This window comes from Phyllostomus hastatus, unplaced genomic scaffold (assembly GCF_019186645.2).
Source record: "Phyllostomus hastatus isolate PE091 unplaced genomic scaffold, TTU_PhHast_1.1 phas_contig_402, whole genome shotgun sequence".
Taxonomy (NCBI): domain Eukaryota; kingdom Metazoa; phylum Chordata; class Mammalia; order Chiroptera; family Phyllostomidae; genus Phyllostomus; species Phyllostomus hastatus.
In genome coordinates, this window is record NW_025333873.1 from 5,360,808 (window position 1) to 5,377,485 (window position 16,678).

Below are 16,678 nucleotides of genomic sequence, written 5' to 3' on the forward strand. Positions count from 1 at the left end.
TATGGAAAATTTATAATAGTCCTGGTAGCAGAAGCTCTTCTAACACACTAAATTCTTTTTTCTTCTTTGCTATAATTTAATTTAATTAGCTTTTGTGAAATAATGCAGTAATCACTGAAATCTAAAACATATTCTGGCACTATAAACTTTGCATGAAAAGTAAGACCATATTCATTATTTGCTGCAGTGCAGAGCAGAAATCCCAAATATATGCTGTATGCTTATCATTCTGTGCAGAATTAGTTATATACTGAAGCCATACCTATGACAGAAGATATTAAAAGATAAAAACAGACTGATGGCACATCACTGAAATTTGGGAGTAGTCTTGTTATTCTTTTTCTAACAGCATAAAGTTTTCAGAGCATACAGTATTGCATAACTTTTTAGGCAGCTATTTGACTTTTCTCCTAGCTTTTTTAGAATAACATTATACAAACTCTAGAATAAACAAAGAAAGAAAAGAGATATGTGGGTTCACCTAAGGAGGAGAAATTTGAGGTGCATAATGTTAATAATATGTTTCACATAGTATAATTAGGTAGAAAGAAAATTTTTAACCAAGTAATTTGTCATTGGTGAACAGACAAACCAGCCAAGTTAACTTCCCTACATTATTTTGTTTTAATTTGTACATAGTTTAATTGGCTTTTTATCTGCCTTATCTTACAGTGTGGGAATATGGATGACTCTGTTCTTCAGTGCCTTTTGTCTCTGCTAAGCTGTCTCAACAACCTCTTCCTCTTACTTAAGGTTATTTTCTAATATCTAGCTGATTTTCTTTGAGTTGCTTTACTGTTTTCTTTTTTTAAAAAAACTAGACTATTCTTTGCATTTGTCTGAGTATCTTTGTTTGAAATAACATATACAATATAGACCTTTTTTTTATTTTCTGCTTGCTTGAATATCCTTCTGCTGTCTAACTGCCTGTTTGAGTCTAATGCCAGAAATCAGCATGGCTGCCCAACATAACCGTTCTTGTGAAGAGCCCAGTACACTTAGAAGCATCACCAGGTTCCCTTACATGATCTCCGCAAGTTGAGTTAACTGATTAGGTGATTACTGATTGAATTAAAAGGAAAGCTAAGAGAATATGAGATTAAATCATTTAGCCATATCACTAAAAATCATTGTTTAAAATAAGACTTTCATTTGCTGACATCTAGGGCAAAGTTATATCATGTATATACCAGCTTGCTTCCTAGTAATGCTGTATGGGAAGACCTTAACCAGTAATCCACGGGCAGCTTTGGTTCCGTCAGATTACCAGGCTTCATGCGTGACATGTTTGTACCTCAGATAAAAATGTTTAAATCACATGTATAAATAATTAGCTCACTTTATCACATATAGCATGCAAAGTATTTAAAACACTCAATGAATTACTATTTTAATACATAGCATGCCCTCACATAATGGTTTATTCAGGGTCGTTTTGTTGTAGCATTGATGAGGAACTTAACTCTTGTTTATAACAATTAGCCTATGGTAAGATTGTCTGTCTTATACGTTGTTCCAATCAAAAGTCAAAGACCCTGATGTTAAGTGACGACTTACTGTAGTTTAGAGAAGGGTACTCTAAATTTACCATTTGCTGACCATGGTAAATTTTGACTGCATCCTACTCGGGACTAAAATGGTTGGCGGTAGGCGGTAGCACGCGTATGCACAGCGAAGACAGGGATGTGATCAGTAGCTCTCATTTGTTACAGAAGCAAAGATAAGGCAAATTGGAAAGATAGTGTCAACCTTAGCTTTATTGTTTTAGCATGAATGACCAATTATCTGATTTTAGAACTTTCGCTACAGATTGCACAAAAATTGAAACCTAAGTTTCTTCATCTGTAAAATGGGGTTTGATGATGATTTGGGGAGCATACTCAAACATATAAATCTGATTCTTTCACTTAGCATTTGATTCTCCACAGGCCAGCAGATTATTCTTACCTCTTGTTTTACTTTCTTCCTTCTGCTTCCTGCCTGCAGCCTTTCCCTGCTTATTGGTACTTTCATCAGGGACAACTAGGAAACTAAAGGTGATGAGACACCTGTACTGTCAGAGTGGTCAGGAGACCTGCTCTGGTGTCACTGGATATGGTGTCACAGAGAGCAAGAATAGTCTGTAATCATCATGGTAAAGGGATATCGAGCAATCAGTTCACGTAACAATGAAAAATGTCCATTGAACTGTCAAGCAGACCTTCGAAGAGCTTTCCAAAAGTGCGTTTCAGTTGAGTGGTAAGCAGAAGCTGGACTGCTGCAGATCAGGAATGGACAGGAAGGGTTAAGAGTGTGAACAGCTCTTAGGAGGAGAGTGAAGACAGCATGAGGTCAATGGAAGACTTTTGTTTTTGTAAGAAAGACTTGAAGAACAAAGGATACAAAGTCCGGTTATACGAGAAGAATAAGTCCTGGGGTCTAGAGTGCAGCATGGGGACCATAATTAGAATATTGTATTGTATACCTAAAGTTTTCTAGGAGGATAGATCTTCAAGTTATTACCACTGAGAGCGAGAGGTACCTACGTGAGGAGATTGCTGTTTTAATTAGATTGATTGTGGTGATCATTTCACAGTGAATATGTATATTAAAGCATCGAGGTATATACCTTAAATATATGAGGTTTCCCCAGAAGGTATGAAAAATAGAGACATTTATTAAACAAGATACAAGAAACATTGTACATAGGACAGTGATGCTTCAGTCACCTTCAAAGTAGATACCTTGGAACCTCACACAGTTCTCCCAGCGTCTCTTCCACTGTTCAAAACACTCTGCAAAATCCTTTGTTGGAATTGCCATCAGCTGCCCTGTTGCATTTTCCTGAATTGCACTGATGGTCGGAAATCTCTTCCCTTTCAAAGGTAATTTTAGTTTTGGAAAAAGGCAGAAGTTGCAGGGCACCAAATCTGGGCTGTAGTGGGGCTGAGTCACCTGGGTGATTTGATGTTTTGCCAAAAACTACAGGAGAAGTGATGCATGAGTGGGAGGGTTGTTGTGATGAAGTTGCCAATCACCAGTTACCCATAACTGGCTATTTTTGTCATATTGCATCTCTCAACCGATGAAGAACACTGAGGCAGTACTTCTTATTCATTGTTTGGCCTGGAGGGGTGTACCCATGATGGATAACACCTTCCCAACTGAAAACCACGGTTACTTAAACTGGAAATGCAAAGGCCACCCAGTGCACATGCTCACTCAACGGCATCTACTGCCTCTGCTGACTAGTACAGTGAAGTTGTCATTGTTCACACATGTGCATTCCAGTCCACTCTCAGCTGCCAGGTTACATCAATGACATACAAACTGTTCTTGTTATATTAACAATGGCTGGATTTTTTTCCGGACAGGTCTCATATACAATTTATATTTGTCAGTTATACCTCAATAAAAGTGGGAGTAGGGAAGCAAAACTGAATCAGCCTTGGAGGTGGTGTCAGCTTTCTGTGAGGGGTATGGCTGCATGGTGAAGAGACCAGTTCTGTTAGAACAGAAGAATGGAAGGGAGAGATAGTTAGGCAGCCGTACCCAACCCATTGTCTTAATGACAATTGCCTGACTCAAGCCAAATGTTTCACTGCTGAGTTACCAGCACCTAGTGTGTGGCGCATAGTGGGTGGCAGTAAATACATGTTTTGAATGTTCTCAGTCAGAATATATGCAGCACTTGGGGTTACTGTATAAAGTTTATGAGACACAGAATTAGTCAAAAAACATCAGAGAACCATGTATTTCAGATTTTAGGAATATTTCTGACTGTGTAATTTACTCTTTTTAAGTAAAGGCTGTTTTTTAAATGTAAAAGGAAGGGTGGAAAGGAAGACAGATTTGAGGAGAGAATAAAGGGAAAGAGTAGGAAAGTGAGAGAGAGACTGAGATTGAGAATAAAATGGTGGTTGATAGAGCAAAGTCCCTAGGGAGCAGATTAAGATAATCCAGAGCATAGATTGAAGGATTAGATAAAAAGAATATTTCCAGTTTAACACAGTGGGAAAAAATGGGTGTGAATGCAGCTAAATTTGTTCGTGGATAGCGGGAAGTTGACAGCTTCAAGACTTAAAATCAGAAGCAGATTGGACCATTACAGGAATCTTTCTTATGGTGTAACTCCAACTAGACTAGAAGAAGATGGGTGCAGATGCAGGAAGTTTTATTGATTTTGAGATGGAAAGATGGAGTTCTTGTCTCATGGTTTAATGAGGCACAGTTACTAGCTGGTAATGAGGAGAATGAATGGAAGATTAGGAAATTTCGGCAGAGAGAAGTAGACGTTTCTGTGGGGGTGGAGCGTGCAAGCTTAGTACAGGAAAACAGTAGGAACATTATTATTGTAAAATAATAACTACAGTCCTTAAAAAAAGATGAGACATTTGATAGCATAATTCTATTAAGGAAATTCATGCAATGTTGTATCTTCAGCAGTGAGGAGCAATGAAAAAAGTACTGGCCTAGGAATCTAAAGAAAGGTGTTCTGCTCTTACTCATTCCCCTTGCTGGTTGTGTAACTATTCATCGTTTAACCTCCAAACTTTGCTTTCTTCATTTACAAAAGCTGACAATGTCTGCTCTTCCTTCTTTGCAGAGTCTAGTGATGGCTCAATGAGAGCATAAATATGGAAGTGCTTTGTGAGCTAGTATGTGCTATACACATATTTTATTCTTATCAAGGAAGAGATTATTGTGAATCTCTCAGATATCTTTAGTGTGTTGACTTTGGATGATTGGGGAGGTACTTTTCCCTAGAGGGAAAGTAGAATCTGTCAGCACCAAAGCTGTGGCTTCCTTTCCATCTCCCTTGGGAACCTCTATTCTCCAAGATGGGATAAAATAGTGGGAGGTGTGGACCTGAAAACTGCTGGGCGACATTGGTAGTAAATGTTTGTTTCTAAAGCAGAGGTTCGTAACCATTTTTGTGCCCTGGACTCTTCAACAGTTTGATAAACTCTCTGGATTCCTCAGAATAATGTTTTAAATGTATAAAATGAAATACATAAGATTATAAAGAAAATTAATTGTAAGAGTCACAAAGTATTTTTAAAACAAATTTGTGCCCCGGCCAGTGTGGCTCAGTGGGTTGAGCGCTGGACTGCTAACTGAAAAGTCGCCAGCTTGATTCCGAGTCAGGGCACGTGCATGGGTTGTGGGCCAGTTCCCAGGCTGAGGAGTGTGCAAGAGACAGGCAACCAATCGATGTTCCTCTTACACATCAATGTTTCTTTCTCTCTAATTCTCTCCCTTCCCCTCCCTCTAAAAAATAAATCAAAATCTTTAAAAACAAATTTGTGAAATAGTAATTATGTACTTCTCTATTAATGAACTAAATAACAAGATCTGGTGACAGATAAAATAATGTTGTAATTTTGAACTCAAAATATACTATAATATGAAAATACCTGTGATTTCTGGTGGTGAAAAATATCACCAGTACAGTTAATATTACCATGGTTGTTGCTTATATTTAGAGTTGAGGAAAATACTATATTTCAGATAGATGTTAGTGAAAGTAAAGATTAATTTTGTTCTGGACCCCTGAATTCTATTAAAAACAACTTTGAATTGTCTGTGACCCTCCTGTGAAGAGTAAAGACAAGGTGATTGGACTTGCTGATTTCCACATCAGCTTGTTCTGTCAGTTGCAGAGATTAGTATGAGAAAATCTTCCACTGTGATTTTGGATTTGTCTTTTCTATTTTTGTTAGATTATTTTTTAAACAAATAAATTTTGAGGCTGTGTAATTAGGTGCACACAAATGCCCAAGCTCACACAACTAGTAAGTGAAAGAGCAGAAATTCAACCCAGATAAGTCAGGATTTGACATTAAATGGTTATAGTAAGAGAACAAAACTGAAAACTTAAGAGTGTTCAATGTAAGAAGCTATAGAAGACTAACAAAAGCAAGCAAAAAAAGTAGAAGGAAATTAATGAAACAGCAGACAGATATTTAATACAGAGAATTAAGAAAGCCAGAATTTGACTCTCTTAAAGACTAATAAAATTAACAAACCTTTGGCAAAACTGATTTTAAAAAGAAAGAGAGCAGAAATAAAGAAAATTGGAAGTGAAAAGGAAATATGACTAAGTATGTTGCAAGCATTAAAAAACAAGAGGATATTATCTTGTTTTATAGAACAAGATAAAAAACAAGAGGACAGATTTTTGCACATGAATGTAAAATGAACAAATTGCAGTTTGCCAAAAATGACTCAAAACTGACTCCCCGAAAGAGAATCCAGACCCTGAGTTTTTACTGAAGGAACAAGTAATTCCAGTCTCACACAGCTGTTTCACAATATAAAGAAGAGAATAGTCTCAGTTTACCATATGAAGCTTACCACACTTTACCATATCATTAGCATATCAAGAGCTGATAAGAGCCATAGGAAAAAGGATAACTGTAGGTTAGTTTAACAGATGCAGAAATAAAAAACAAAATTAAAAAGTTGAATGCAAAAATTTATGAAAAGAGCCCTGGCTGGCGTAGCTCAGTGGATTGAGCTCGGGCTGGGAACCAAAGTATCTCAGGTTCGATTCCCAGCCAGGATACATTCCTGGGTTGCGGGCCATAACCCCCAGCAACCACACACTGATGTTTCTCTCTCTCTCTCCCTCTCCCTCCCTCTCTCTCTCTCTCTCTCTCTCTCTCTCTCTCTCGATATCTCCCTCCCTTCCCTCTCTAAAAATAAATAAGTAAAATCTTTAAAAAAAATTATAAAAAGGATAATCCCTTATGACCAATGACCAAGTTGGATTTATCTTACTTAACCATGCAAAGATGATTTGACATGTAAAAATCTTCATTGTAATTTGCCATTGAAACAGAATAAAGGAGGAAAATGGTATGCTCGTCTTAGATGCAGAAAATGTATTTAATAAAGTTTAACACCTATTTATTATTTAAAAATTATTAGCATATTAGGAATAGAAGAGAACTTCCTTAAACTGAAAAAGATCATCCGTCAGTCTGTTAAGACAGAGCAGCTCTGTTTGTGAGTGCCAGTTAGTTTACTTGTTCTCGGTTAACTGACCTGGTTAACCAGGACCTCCCAGAAGCAGGGACTAACCCAGAGGAGTGAGTCCGATGGTATGAATCAGAGGAAATGTTTGTGGCAAGTCTTGTGGTGCTCTTCGGATCTTATTAATATGCATAGCCTATTGTTTATGAGCTACCATTTACCAGTAAATACTAATTAAACATCTCCAGTGTACCAGACCCTGTCTTGGGTGGGAACACTTTGATAAAGATAGTCCTGCTGTCAAGAAACTTGTTCCAGTGGAGGAGGTGATGGTGGATGTTTGGCTGTGATTGAGAAATGCATAGAATGCCTTGTGGAGCGCAAGGAAGCCCATCAACTCAGGCCTGAAAAAGGGCTGGAAAAGGAAGACTTGGAGCAGTATTTTAAAGGATAAATGGGAGGGCTAACCTTGCAGCCATGTTAAGATCAGATATTAAGTTGGCTTCTCTTTACTCTCCTTTTAATCTCACAATTCTCCTCATTTATGATTTCAGCCAGTAATAAGCATATGTGCCCAGCGCCATCATGAGCACTTTACTTGTATCAACCCATTCAATCCTCACAATACTATGAAGTGTGTCCTGTAGTTGGACCCATTTTACAGATGAGGAAACGGTAACGTAACTGTCTGGGTTTACTCAGCTGGTCCCTGACAGAGCCTCATTCAGACCTGGCAGCCTCGGTCCAGACCCATGCTCCCAGAGTCCTTGTCACTAAACCACACGGCTTCGCTGTAGCTTTCACCCACTGCATTATTACTGTTGACAGAACCTAGTGGAAGGGGCAGCAGAGAGAACTGTGGAAGCTGAGATGTGCGGACACTTTGCTGTGAATGCAGCATTTACTGGCTGGCTTAAGCTGCAAGCGTTGATCTCAGACATTTTGGACATAGTCTCAGGACACCACACCGTTAGATCAGCTCTGCCATTTCAATCAAGTTAAAAGGGTTCACCTCTAAAATATTTTATTTCTGAAAAGAAGAGAGTTTGGGGTTTGGTGGGGGGGGGTTGTTGATTGGTTGATTGGTTGGTTATTGTGTGTAGGTAGATGCCCAACATTTTTTACTAAAACATTCTATCTAAATACTTAAAACATTCTATCTAAATACTAAGTTCCCACCTTTACCATGAAACTTGTTCTGATAACTTTAGGGTTTGGTGGGGATTTTGTTTTTGTTTTCTTTCCCCTCTTTTTGACTACAGCCCTTTTCTACTCTTTTGTTCACGATTCTGTAGGTACCAAGTAAAAACCACTCAGTTCAAAATAGTTAAGCTAAAGAGAGGGTTATTTAAAGAGTGCTGGGACCACTCACCAAGACAATAGCAGTGCTGCTGACGGCGCACTTCCTAGACACTGAGGACTGAGACTGGACATTCGTCCCTCCAGCACTCCCTCTCTCTGCACCTCTGTTCCTGATCTTTGCCTCTCCCTGTCCTCTGTTGATTTCATTCCTGTCCCTGATGGCCTCACTGGGTAGTGGCAGCTCCAGCTTTATCTTAATCTCAGTTTAATGAGTTTAGAGAGAAAGATTCCTTTCTCTCCTCTTCAGTAATCTGAATCCCAGGAAAGGATTTGGGCTCTTCTTGCATCACATGTGAGTCCTTTGGGCCAAACATTCTGGCAGAGAGGTGCAGTGCTGTGATTGGAGCACTGAATTTGACAGTCATCAAAGCCACATAGAAGAGGGGAGTAGAAGGGGGGATCGGTTTCCCAAACAGGAAGGATGTCGTTAAAAGAGGAGGGGAAAAGTGCTGAACAGGTCTTCACAAATTTCTGCTAAAGCACTCATCTGCATCCCACATTTTGGCACCTTCCTCAACTTTGAGGTTGAGAAGTCTTTAAAAGCGAAGACTGTATCTGGGAGTTAGGTGGCCTTGGCCTGGACTCCTTGCGAATCTTGATAGCACTTTGCATTGAATTAGGTGCTCAATAAGCACTTGTTTATTTCAGTTCCTGTTTTGAATACTTTTCATTATTTTGACTCATTCTAGTCATGGTTTTAGGTAGACATTATCTTTACTATTTTTAATTCTTAAAATTATTTACTAATTGCTTCTGTGTTTGGTTGGTTCAAGATCTTGTTGGATTAAAGTTATGGGTACTTGATTAAACTACATAAATGTCAAAAATACAACTGAACAAAATTCCTCTTAAAGTGTTATAGCAAGCAAATTGTTTTCCCACAATTTTAATACGTTGTTTTTATATTGAAAATGAAGTACCAATTCAGAGAATTGGCTTGTAAAGATTCTGTGTTTCTTACAAATGAATTAGTACAAAAGTAGATGATTTTAACAAGTATTTGTCCTCAGTGGCTATGTGGGTTAAAAATATATATTGTATTCCATTATTTTTTAATAATGTAGATATTTTTAAAACTTTTAACATTTTTACTCTAGTTTAACTTGCTTTAAGATTTTTGTCTTTTAATGCAAGTGACACATCATATCAGAAAATATTTAAATCAGTGGCATAATTGACTTATTTTTATTTTCTCTTTAGGAACTGAGAAAAAGCTACAATACACAGCAGTTAGCCCTTGAACAACTTCATAAGATCAAGCATAACAAGTTGAAGGAAATTGAAAGAAAAAAGTCAGAGCTAATACAGAAAAAGAAACTAGAAGATGAGGCTATAAGGTATTGTAACTGATAAATATGTTATACTGCATTGCTATTGGAATTCTAACTTTGTTGCCTATATCTCTAGTTTGACTAAGAAAATTTACCGGGAATAAAGAATAAATAAAAGGATTATCCTAAGACGCTAATTAGATTCTTAATTTTAGAAATTCAGTACTTCTTTTAGGGACTGAATTTAGAGTAACCAATTTTATGTTTCATTAGTGAAAAATCTGAACTTTGGAGTCAGACCTAAAAGATGAAAAAAAACCTAAATACTTCATTCCGTGGAGTGATGAGACCGAGTGCAGAATTCCGTGTTGTGCAGTTCAGTCTCTGCCACGGAGATGTATCGGTTGCCTTCATTTACAGCAAAGAGGAGGAGGGCAGTGTGCTGTGTGAAACACAGAGCCATTCATTTAGAGTGGCGATCCTCAACCTTTTTCATCTCATGGCACACGTAAATAAGGTACTAAAATTTGGCACACCAAAAAACATATTTTTTGCTGATCTGGCCAAAAAAATAAGTATAAGTTTGATTCATTCATATTGGACAGCTCTTGTCGTGCTGGCTGTTGTCATTTTTTGTTTGATAATCTAAAGGAAAGAGGTCAGTCCCGCTGACCAATTAGTCAGGTATGGCATGTTTCAAAAATTCTTGCAGCACATCAGCTGAAAATTGCTGGTTTAGAGGCTTTGCATTATTATTTTTCTGCTAGCAAGAGCCTGTTCCTAATACGTTTCTGTTTCTCTCAAGTTCTCTAGTGTCAAAAATTAGTGTAATTAACAAATATTAATGAACCAGCATTCCTTTTCCTTGGAGCACAGGAGTAATACCCACAAAAGAGCTAATAGTTATTGGGAGGCCGGAAGGACACCTTACCATATAGCAGGCCTCTTTTTCTCTCCCCTCCCCTCCCACTTCTCTCCCCTCCTGCTTCTCTTCCCTCCTGCCTCTCTTCCCTCCTGCTTCCCTCTCCTCCCCTCCCCTCCCCTCCCCTTCTTCTTCACCCAAGGACATTTTTTCATTGCTTTGAGAGATGCAGGAGGGGAGAGAAAGAAACATCGATGCAAAAGAGAAGCATGAATTGGTTGCCTCCCATATGCACCCAAACCGGAGATCATAAGTGCCCTGACTGGGAAATGAATGTACAATGTAGGCATGTGCCCTGACCAGGAGTTGAACCCTCAACCCCTAGGTTACATGACAATGCTCCAACCAACTGAGCCACACTGGCCAGGGCCAGGCCTCAGCCTCTTTGCTTAGTGGCTTCAGAATGGTCATTCCCAACACATTTTAATTTGAGTGGGTGCTGTAGTGTGTGATACAGGTAGATAGACTGGGTTACTTTTGCTCCTAGATTCTTCATACATAATTCTAGTAGGAAATTCAGACAGCTAAACAAATAGCTATATTACTCTTTACTCCAAGACCCCTACATTTGTGGCCCCTAACAAAAGATGCTAGACTAATAGAGAAGTAGAGACAGTGAAGTTCAAACTGTTAAGGCTCTTATTTGCCACTTAACTTGTGCCTTGTAATATTGCCCAAGGGAACTGTGTGGTGACTGAATTTTCTGTTGACACATACAAGTATCTTGTCACTGCTTCATCACCGCTCACAGTGTCTTTTAGGGCAACACACCGCAATAGTGGTACACATTTTCATTTCACTCATCATCCTCAGTCATTATCCTACTTGTAATGGAGGAAAGAGATCAGAACAGAAGCACGTGTAGGATCAGTCCAGAGCTAGGTCTTAATACTATGTCTTGTCTGTTTCCCCCGTCTCAAGCTGTTGGTAATAGTCAGGTTTTCACAGTATAGATGTGGCCTCTTTGCCCTCCGTCCAGCTTCTGAGGCATCTTTCAGTTCTGGAAAAGTTTCTCATCCACTGACTCATACATAAGAAACTTGACCAAAATTTAATTTTATATTCTCTTAACTCTCTGGTGTTTTCTTTATCCCAGTAAATATGTGGCAACTACTCTGATAGTGGTGTTTACAATGCTGTGGGAATCCAAATAAAGGCTGGATTGGGTCATTATGAACTTGAGACAATATCAGGGAAAGTTACTAGGAAGTGGGACAGGGAATTTTAGATGAAATCAAGTAAGAACTACAAGAGAAGCAGGGCCCTCAACTTATAAAAAGTGCTGGGAAGCATTTTGTGAAGTGATAGAGGGTGTAGGAGGATTTGCAATGGATTGAGAGGAAGCTTAAAGTTATAGGATAATGAACCAGGAGTATAAAGAATAAGACAGTTTGAGGATGAGGGGGAAGGGGTGGTGACTCCGTGGGTCTACAGTTTTTGGAATTAATCCAGGATTTTTAAGTTCCGCCAGGGGTTATAGGCATAGAGACATGGAATTCAGCCAAGTTTTCTGTCTTGCTGGAGCATAAAAGGCCGGTCTGCAGGTCCCAGGGATGTATCTAAGTTTTCACTGCCCCGTTAGTGTGTGCTGAGACTTGGAAAAGTTCCTAAATTTAGTGGTGACAACTCTGTCTCCCAGTAATTTCATAAAAATATATGCAAGGAAGAACTATAGTGAGCATTAGTTATAATACTAAAATAACAAAGCCTGGGCACAGATTACCTTGACCAACTGGATACCAAGGTATAGGTTCATCAGAACTCATAGAAACATGTACACAAGCATGGACTTCTAGAGGGAAAATGCTCTATTATCTAACAAGTGAAAAAGACTTTGAAGCAATCAAATAAAAAGCAGATACTTTATCTGAGTGTTTCCTATTACCACAGCAGTGACTAAACTCCAGGCTCAGGGGTGTTAGCTGGGACGATGGGAGTAAGAGTTGGAAGGCAGTCCTCATGCAGAATCTGCAGAGAAGGGAAGGATATTAAGATATAATTTTTAGATTTTTTTTTTTAAGAATTCCATTTCAGGTCTTTTCCTCTTTTGGAGGGGTGTGGCTTGGGAGGCTGGCTGGCAGGAAGGAATCTGAGGGTGTGGGGAAGTTGTCAGTCATACTCCTCAGCCCATCTGTTTGTCCAGGGTTCCTCAGTTCACTGGTTTTCCCTTGCACTCTGCTTCTCCGTATCCTGCTACTCATATCTCCTTGCTATGTAATAAATAATTATATAAGATTATATATAATATGTTTTATATCTAAAATATTGTTTAAGCTTGACAGGAGCGAGATGTATTATATTTTCATTTAAAAAATTTTAGGACATTGTGCAAACTCTTTCTCTTTTATGTAAAGGAAAGCAAAGCAAGGAAAAGAAAATTTATGGAAAGAAAATCTTAGAAAGGAGGGAGAAGAAAAACAAAAGCGACTCCAGGAAGAAAAGACACAAGAAAAAGTTCAAGAAGAGGAAAAGAAAACCGAGGAGAAACGATGTAAGGATAAAAATAAAAATAAAAGATTTTATTTTTCTGAGACAGACCAACAAAAGAAAAAAAGATTCTGATGAGAAGCAAAAAAAGAAAATTAAAACGGATGATTATCTTAGAATCAGAGAAAAAACTTCTAAATTAAACTTGGAAGAGAACTGGGTAGGCTCATTAAAACAGACTGAGGATAGAAATCTTAAAACAACATTGAGAAAAGAAAGTAATCATCATTATGAACAGACCATGGCCTGGTTTTCGTAATTGAAGTAAACAGTTTTAAATATTTGTTCAGCCACTGTAACTAAATTGTTTATTTTAATGAAACAATAAAATTTTACGTCTTTGTACATTGAAATTTTTTTAGAATATATACTTTGTTTCTGATGTACCTCAGAGTCAATTCTTAAAATACTTTTATATTTTTAAAAAAAAGATTATATTTACTTGTAAAGAGAAGAGAAGGGAGAAAAATATCAATTGATTGCCTCTCTCATGCTTCCAACTGGGGACCTGGCCCACAACCCAGGCATGTGCCCAGACAGGGAATTGAACCAGCGACCTTTTGGTTAGCAGGACAGTGCTCAACCCACTGAGCCACACCAATCAGGGCTGCTGCTATTATTATTATTATTATTATTATTATTATTATTATTATTATTATTATTATTTCTTTTTCAGATATACAAGATATACAAATAATTAAATCCTCAGCAATTCAATGTGTTAAAAATTTTATAAGCTAAAGCATTTGTTCTACAAATGAACGAAGTAAAATATTTTTAGTCTTATCAAGTCTAGTGTATGTGTGAGCTTTTCTGCTGTTCTTCTGGAACCATACTGACAGATGTATAGCTCTTCCTTCGGTCGACCATGCTTAATGCTGATCTTCTCACGTGTGGCCTCCCTTTTTGTGCTCTTCTTCCCTGTTATGTTCTTGACTTCACGGATCAAACTAAGCCGCTTGCTCCGTAGTCTCCTTTCACTTGGCAGGGCTCAGCCTCCACGGCTCCTGTAGGTCCCTGGGCATGGGGAGCCCTGCAGGTTTTCTCTTTGTTTTACTGCCTGCAGCCTTACGTCCGAGGAGCGTCCTTGTTTGCTTTGACGGTGACTCTGTGACATCAAGAGGTTTAAATCCTAACAAGACGTACAAATGGATTTTCATCACACTGATGCTTAATTTTTTCTTTCAGGTTTTAAGTGTTCTTTATTGAGTCAGAGCAAAGATGTATAAATGAAAGTAGCAAATAATGACTATTATCTTCTCTCTAGGTGAGCCAGCTAGTGATTTAGTGAATTACAGAGCTTTGTATCGCTTTGAAGCGAGGAACCATGATGAGATGAGTTTTAATTCTGGGGATATAATACAGGTAGGAAACAAAGTCTTTTTTCACATAAGCTGAATACAATGTAATGTCTTTGTTGTCTTCAGTTTCACTTTCTGTGATTTCGGTTACCCATGGTCAACCATGGTCTAAAAATAGTAAATGGAAATTCCAGAAATAAACAATCCATACGTTTTACGTTGCACGCCACTCTGAATAGCACAAAGAATCTTGCTGTGTCCCGACTGGGATGCAAAGCACCCAGTGGTCTAGCATGTCCATGTGGCGTACACGGCCACCCGTTAGCCGCCTGGTGACCATCTTGGTCATCAGATCAGCTCTTGCAGTGTTGCAATGGCTGTGTTCAAGTCTGCATCACTCTCCATTGTAAATGTGTGGCTTTCTAACCACTGCTAACCTTTTTTTGTTTGTTTCCATAGGTTGATGAAAAAACCACAGGAGAACCTGGTTGGCTTTATGGTAGTTTCCAAGGAAATTTTGGCTGGTTTCCATGCAATTATGTAGAAAAAATGCCATCAAGTGAAAAATCTGTATCTCCTAAGAAGGCCTTACTTCCTCCTACAGTATCTTTATCTGCTACCTCACCTTCTTCTGAGTAAGTTTTTAGCTAACTGTGGAGTTTATATAGCTCTGCAGATGCACGGATACCTAATATGTATTTATGTTAAGCCTGCTACTTAATCATGTTTTAACCTGGACTGTACTCTCCAAGAGTATCTCCTGTTTTAGTTTTAATACTGAAATTGATTAAAACATAGGTCAGTAGTTTGTTCATGAATTCTTTTTTCCTCAAGTTGTGTTTAAATATTGTGTATATTATATACAAATTGACACATTGGTAGTATCTCATTAGATCTTAAACAATTAAATATACTTATATCAAAGTGTTATATTTACAGATCACAGTCTTCAAATCAGCCGGCATCAGCGACTAATTATCAAAATGTATCTTTTTCAAACCTAACTGTTAATACTTCGTGGCAGAAAAAATCAGCTTTTACTCGCACCGTGTCCCCTGGTTCTGTGTCACCTATTCATGGACAGGTATGTGTCTTCAATTCTTGTGTGCTTTATTCTTTGACATTGCTCCTGCTTCGTGTAAAACAGAAGGAAGATGTTTGTACAAAGGCATTTAACCAGCATTTGTAGCATTCAATTTTGTTCTTATCATTATCATGTGACATGAAGAAATTATTATTACTTAGAGGCTTTTCAACAATTCATTCTCATAATGTCAAGTTGACAGCAGCTAAGACTTCCAAAGTCAAAATACCATTTTTTACAATCAGAGTATGGTGTTCTTAATTTGTAATTGTCATAAGTAGAGATTTGGGCTTGGAGGTTTTGGGGGTTTTTTGTTCGTTTGCTTTTTTCTTAAATAAGTCATTTGTGTGGAAACTGTGGTATATATATTTAACCTCTGACTTAGATGTAACCATTGCAAGCATTGTTACATTAACATTATTTTTAAGAATTGCAGACTTCATCAGTTTTCACTCAAACAGTGTTAATTTCACTTTCACTCAAACAATGTTTATTGTGTGAGTATAGGTGCCAGGCATTTTATTGTGTGCTAGAAATTTAATGGAAAAATCCCTGCCATTAAGAAGTCATAATCTCATGAGACAGACATATAAACAATGGTAAAGTATGAGAAGTGTTATAACAAAGGTATTTTACAATAAGAGAATTATTTATAATGTGGCTAGAGTACAGGATTGATGGAGAAAGAGTTAAGAAGTGAAGTTTGAGATAAAGGTTGAAGTTTATTTGTGAACCATGTAATGCCATACAAGCACCTTGGCTGTGAAAAGCCCCAAAAGGTTTTTAAGAGAAGAGTTAGATGTATATTTTAGAACGATAACTCTGGCAGCAGTGTAGAGGCCAGATTGGTGGAAGGAAGTAAAGGAAGGAGACCAGGTAAGGGAAGATATTGCAACAGCTCAGTAATAAGAGCTGATGTAATGAATCAGTGTCATAGTAAGGAAAATGTACAGAGGAGGAGATAGATTTTTAGCAGCATTAGGAATTGACATAAAATTGGTAGTCCATTGAATGTGGAAAGGAAGGAAGAAGTTGAAGTTACAGATCCCTCTTCAGGATCTTCAGTCTGAGTATCTGAAAGGGTGGTGATTATTATGCCTTGGGTAGCAGTCATTGTAGGAGAAGTGAGTGTGGTAGGTTCTAACCTGATTGCTTTTCAGACTTGCACCTTAGGTATCTATTAAGGACATCCTGGCGGGAAAGCCCAGTGGGCAGTGTGATTTCCAAGTCCATATTTCAGGGATGAAGTTAAAATTAAGATGTAGATTTGAGTAGTCAGAGGCATAAATAAAAT

The 16,678-nt window shown here is 38.0% G+C and overlaps 1 protein-coding gene across 5 annotated transcripts in view; it reads left to right on the forward strand.

The window, feature by feature from the left end:
• ITSN2 (intersectin 2) overlaps nucleotides 1-16,678 on the forward strand; it is a 115,931-nt gene that overhangs the window by 54,545 nt on the left and 44,708 nt on the right. For 4 of the 5 annotated variants that reach the window (XM_045844632.1, XM_045844630.1, XM_045844631.1 and 1 more), the window contains 5 exons: nucleotides 9,520-9,656; nucleotides 12,867-13,003; nucleotides 14,267-14,364; nucleotides 14,760-14,935; nucleotides 15,240-15,384. In XM_045844632.1, the coding sequence (XP_045700588.1) occupies nucleotides 9,520-9,656; nucleotides 12,867-13,003; nucleotides 14,267-14,364; nucleotides 14,760-14,935; nucleotides 15,240-15,384 (693 nt within the window). Of the gene's footprint in view, nucleotides 1-672; nucleotides 754-9,519; nucleotides 9,657-12,866; nucleotides 13,004-14,266; nucleotides 14,365-14,759; nucleotides 14,936-15,239; nucleotides 15,385-16,678 lie in introns of all 5 variants that reach the window. The other variant, XM_045844634.1, reaches the window with a different exon arrangement.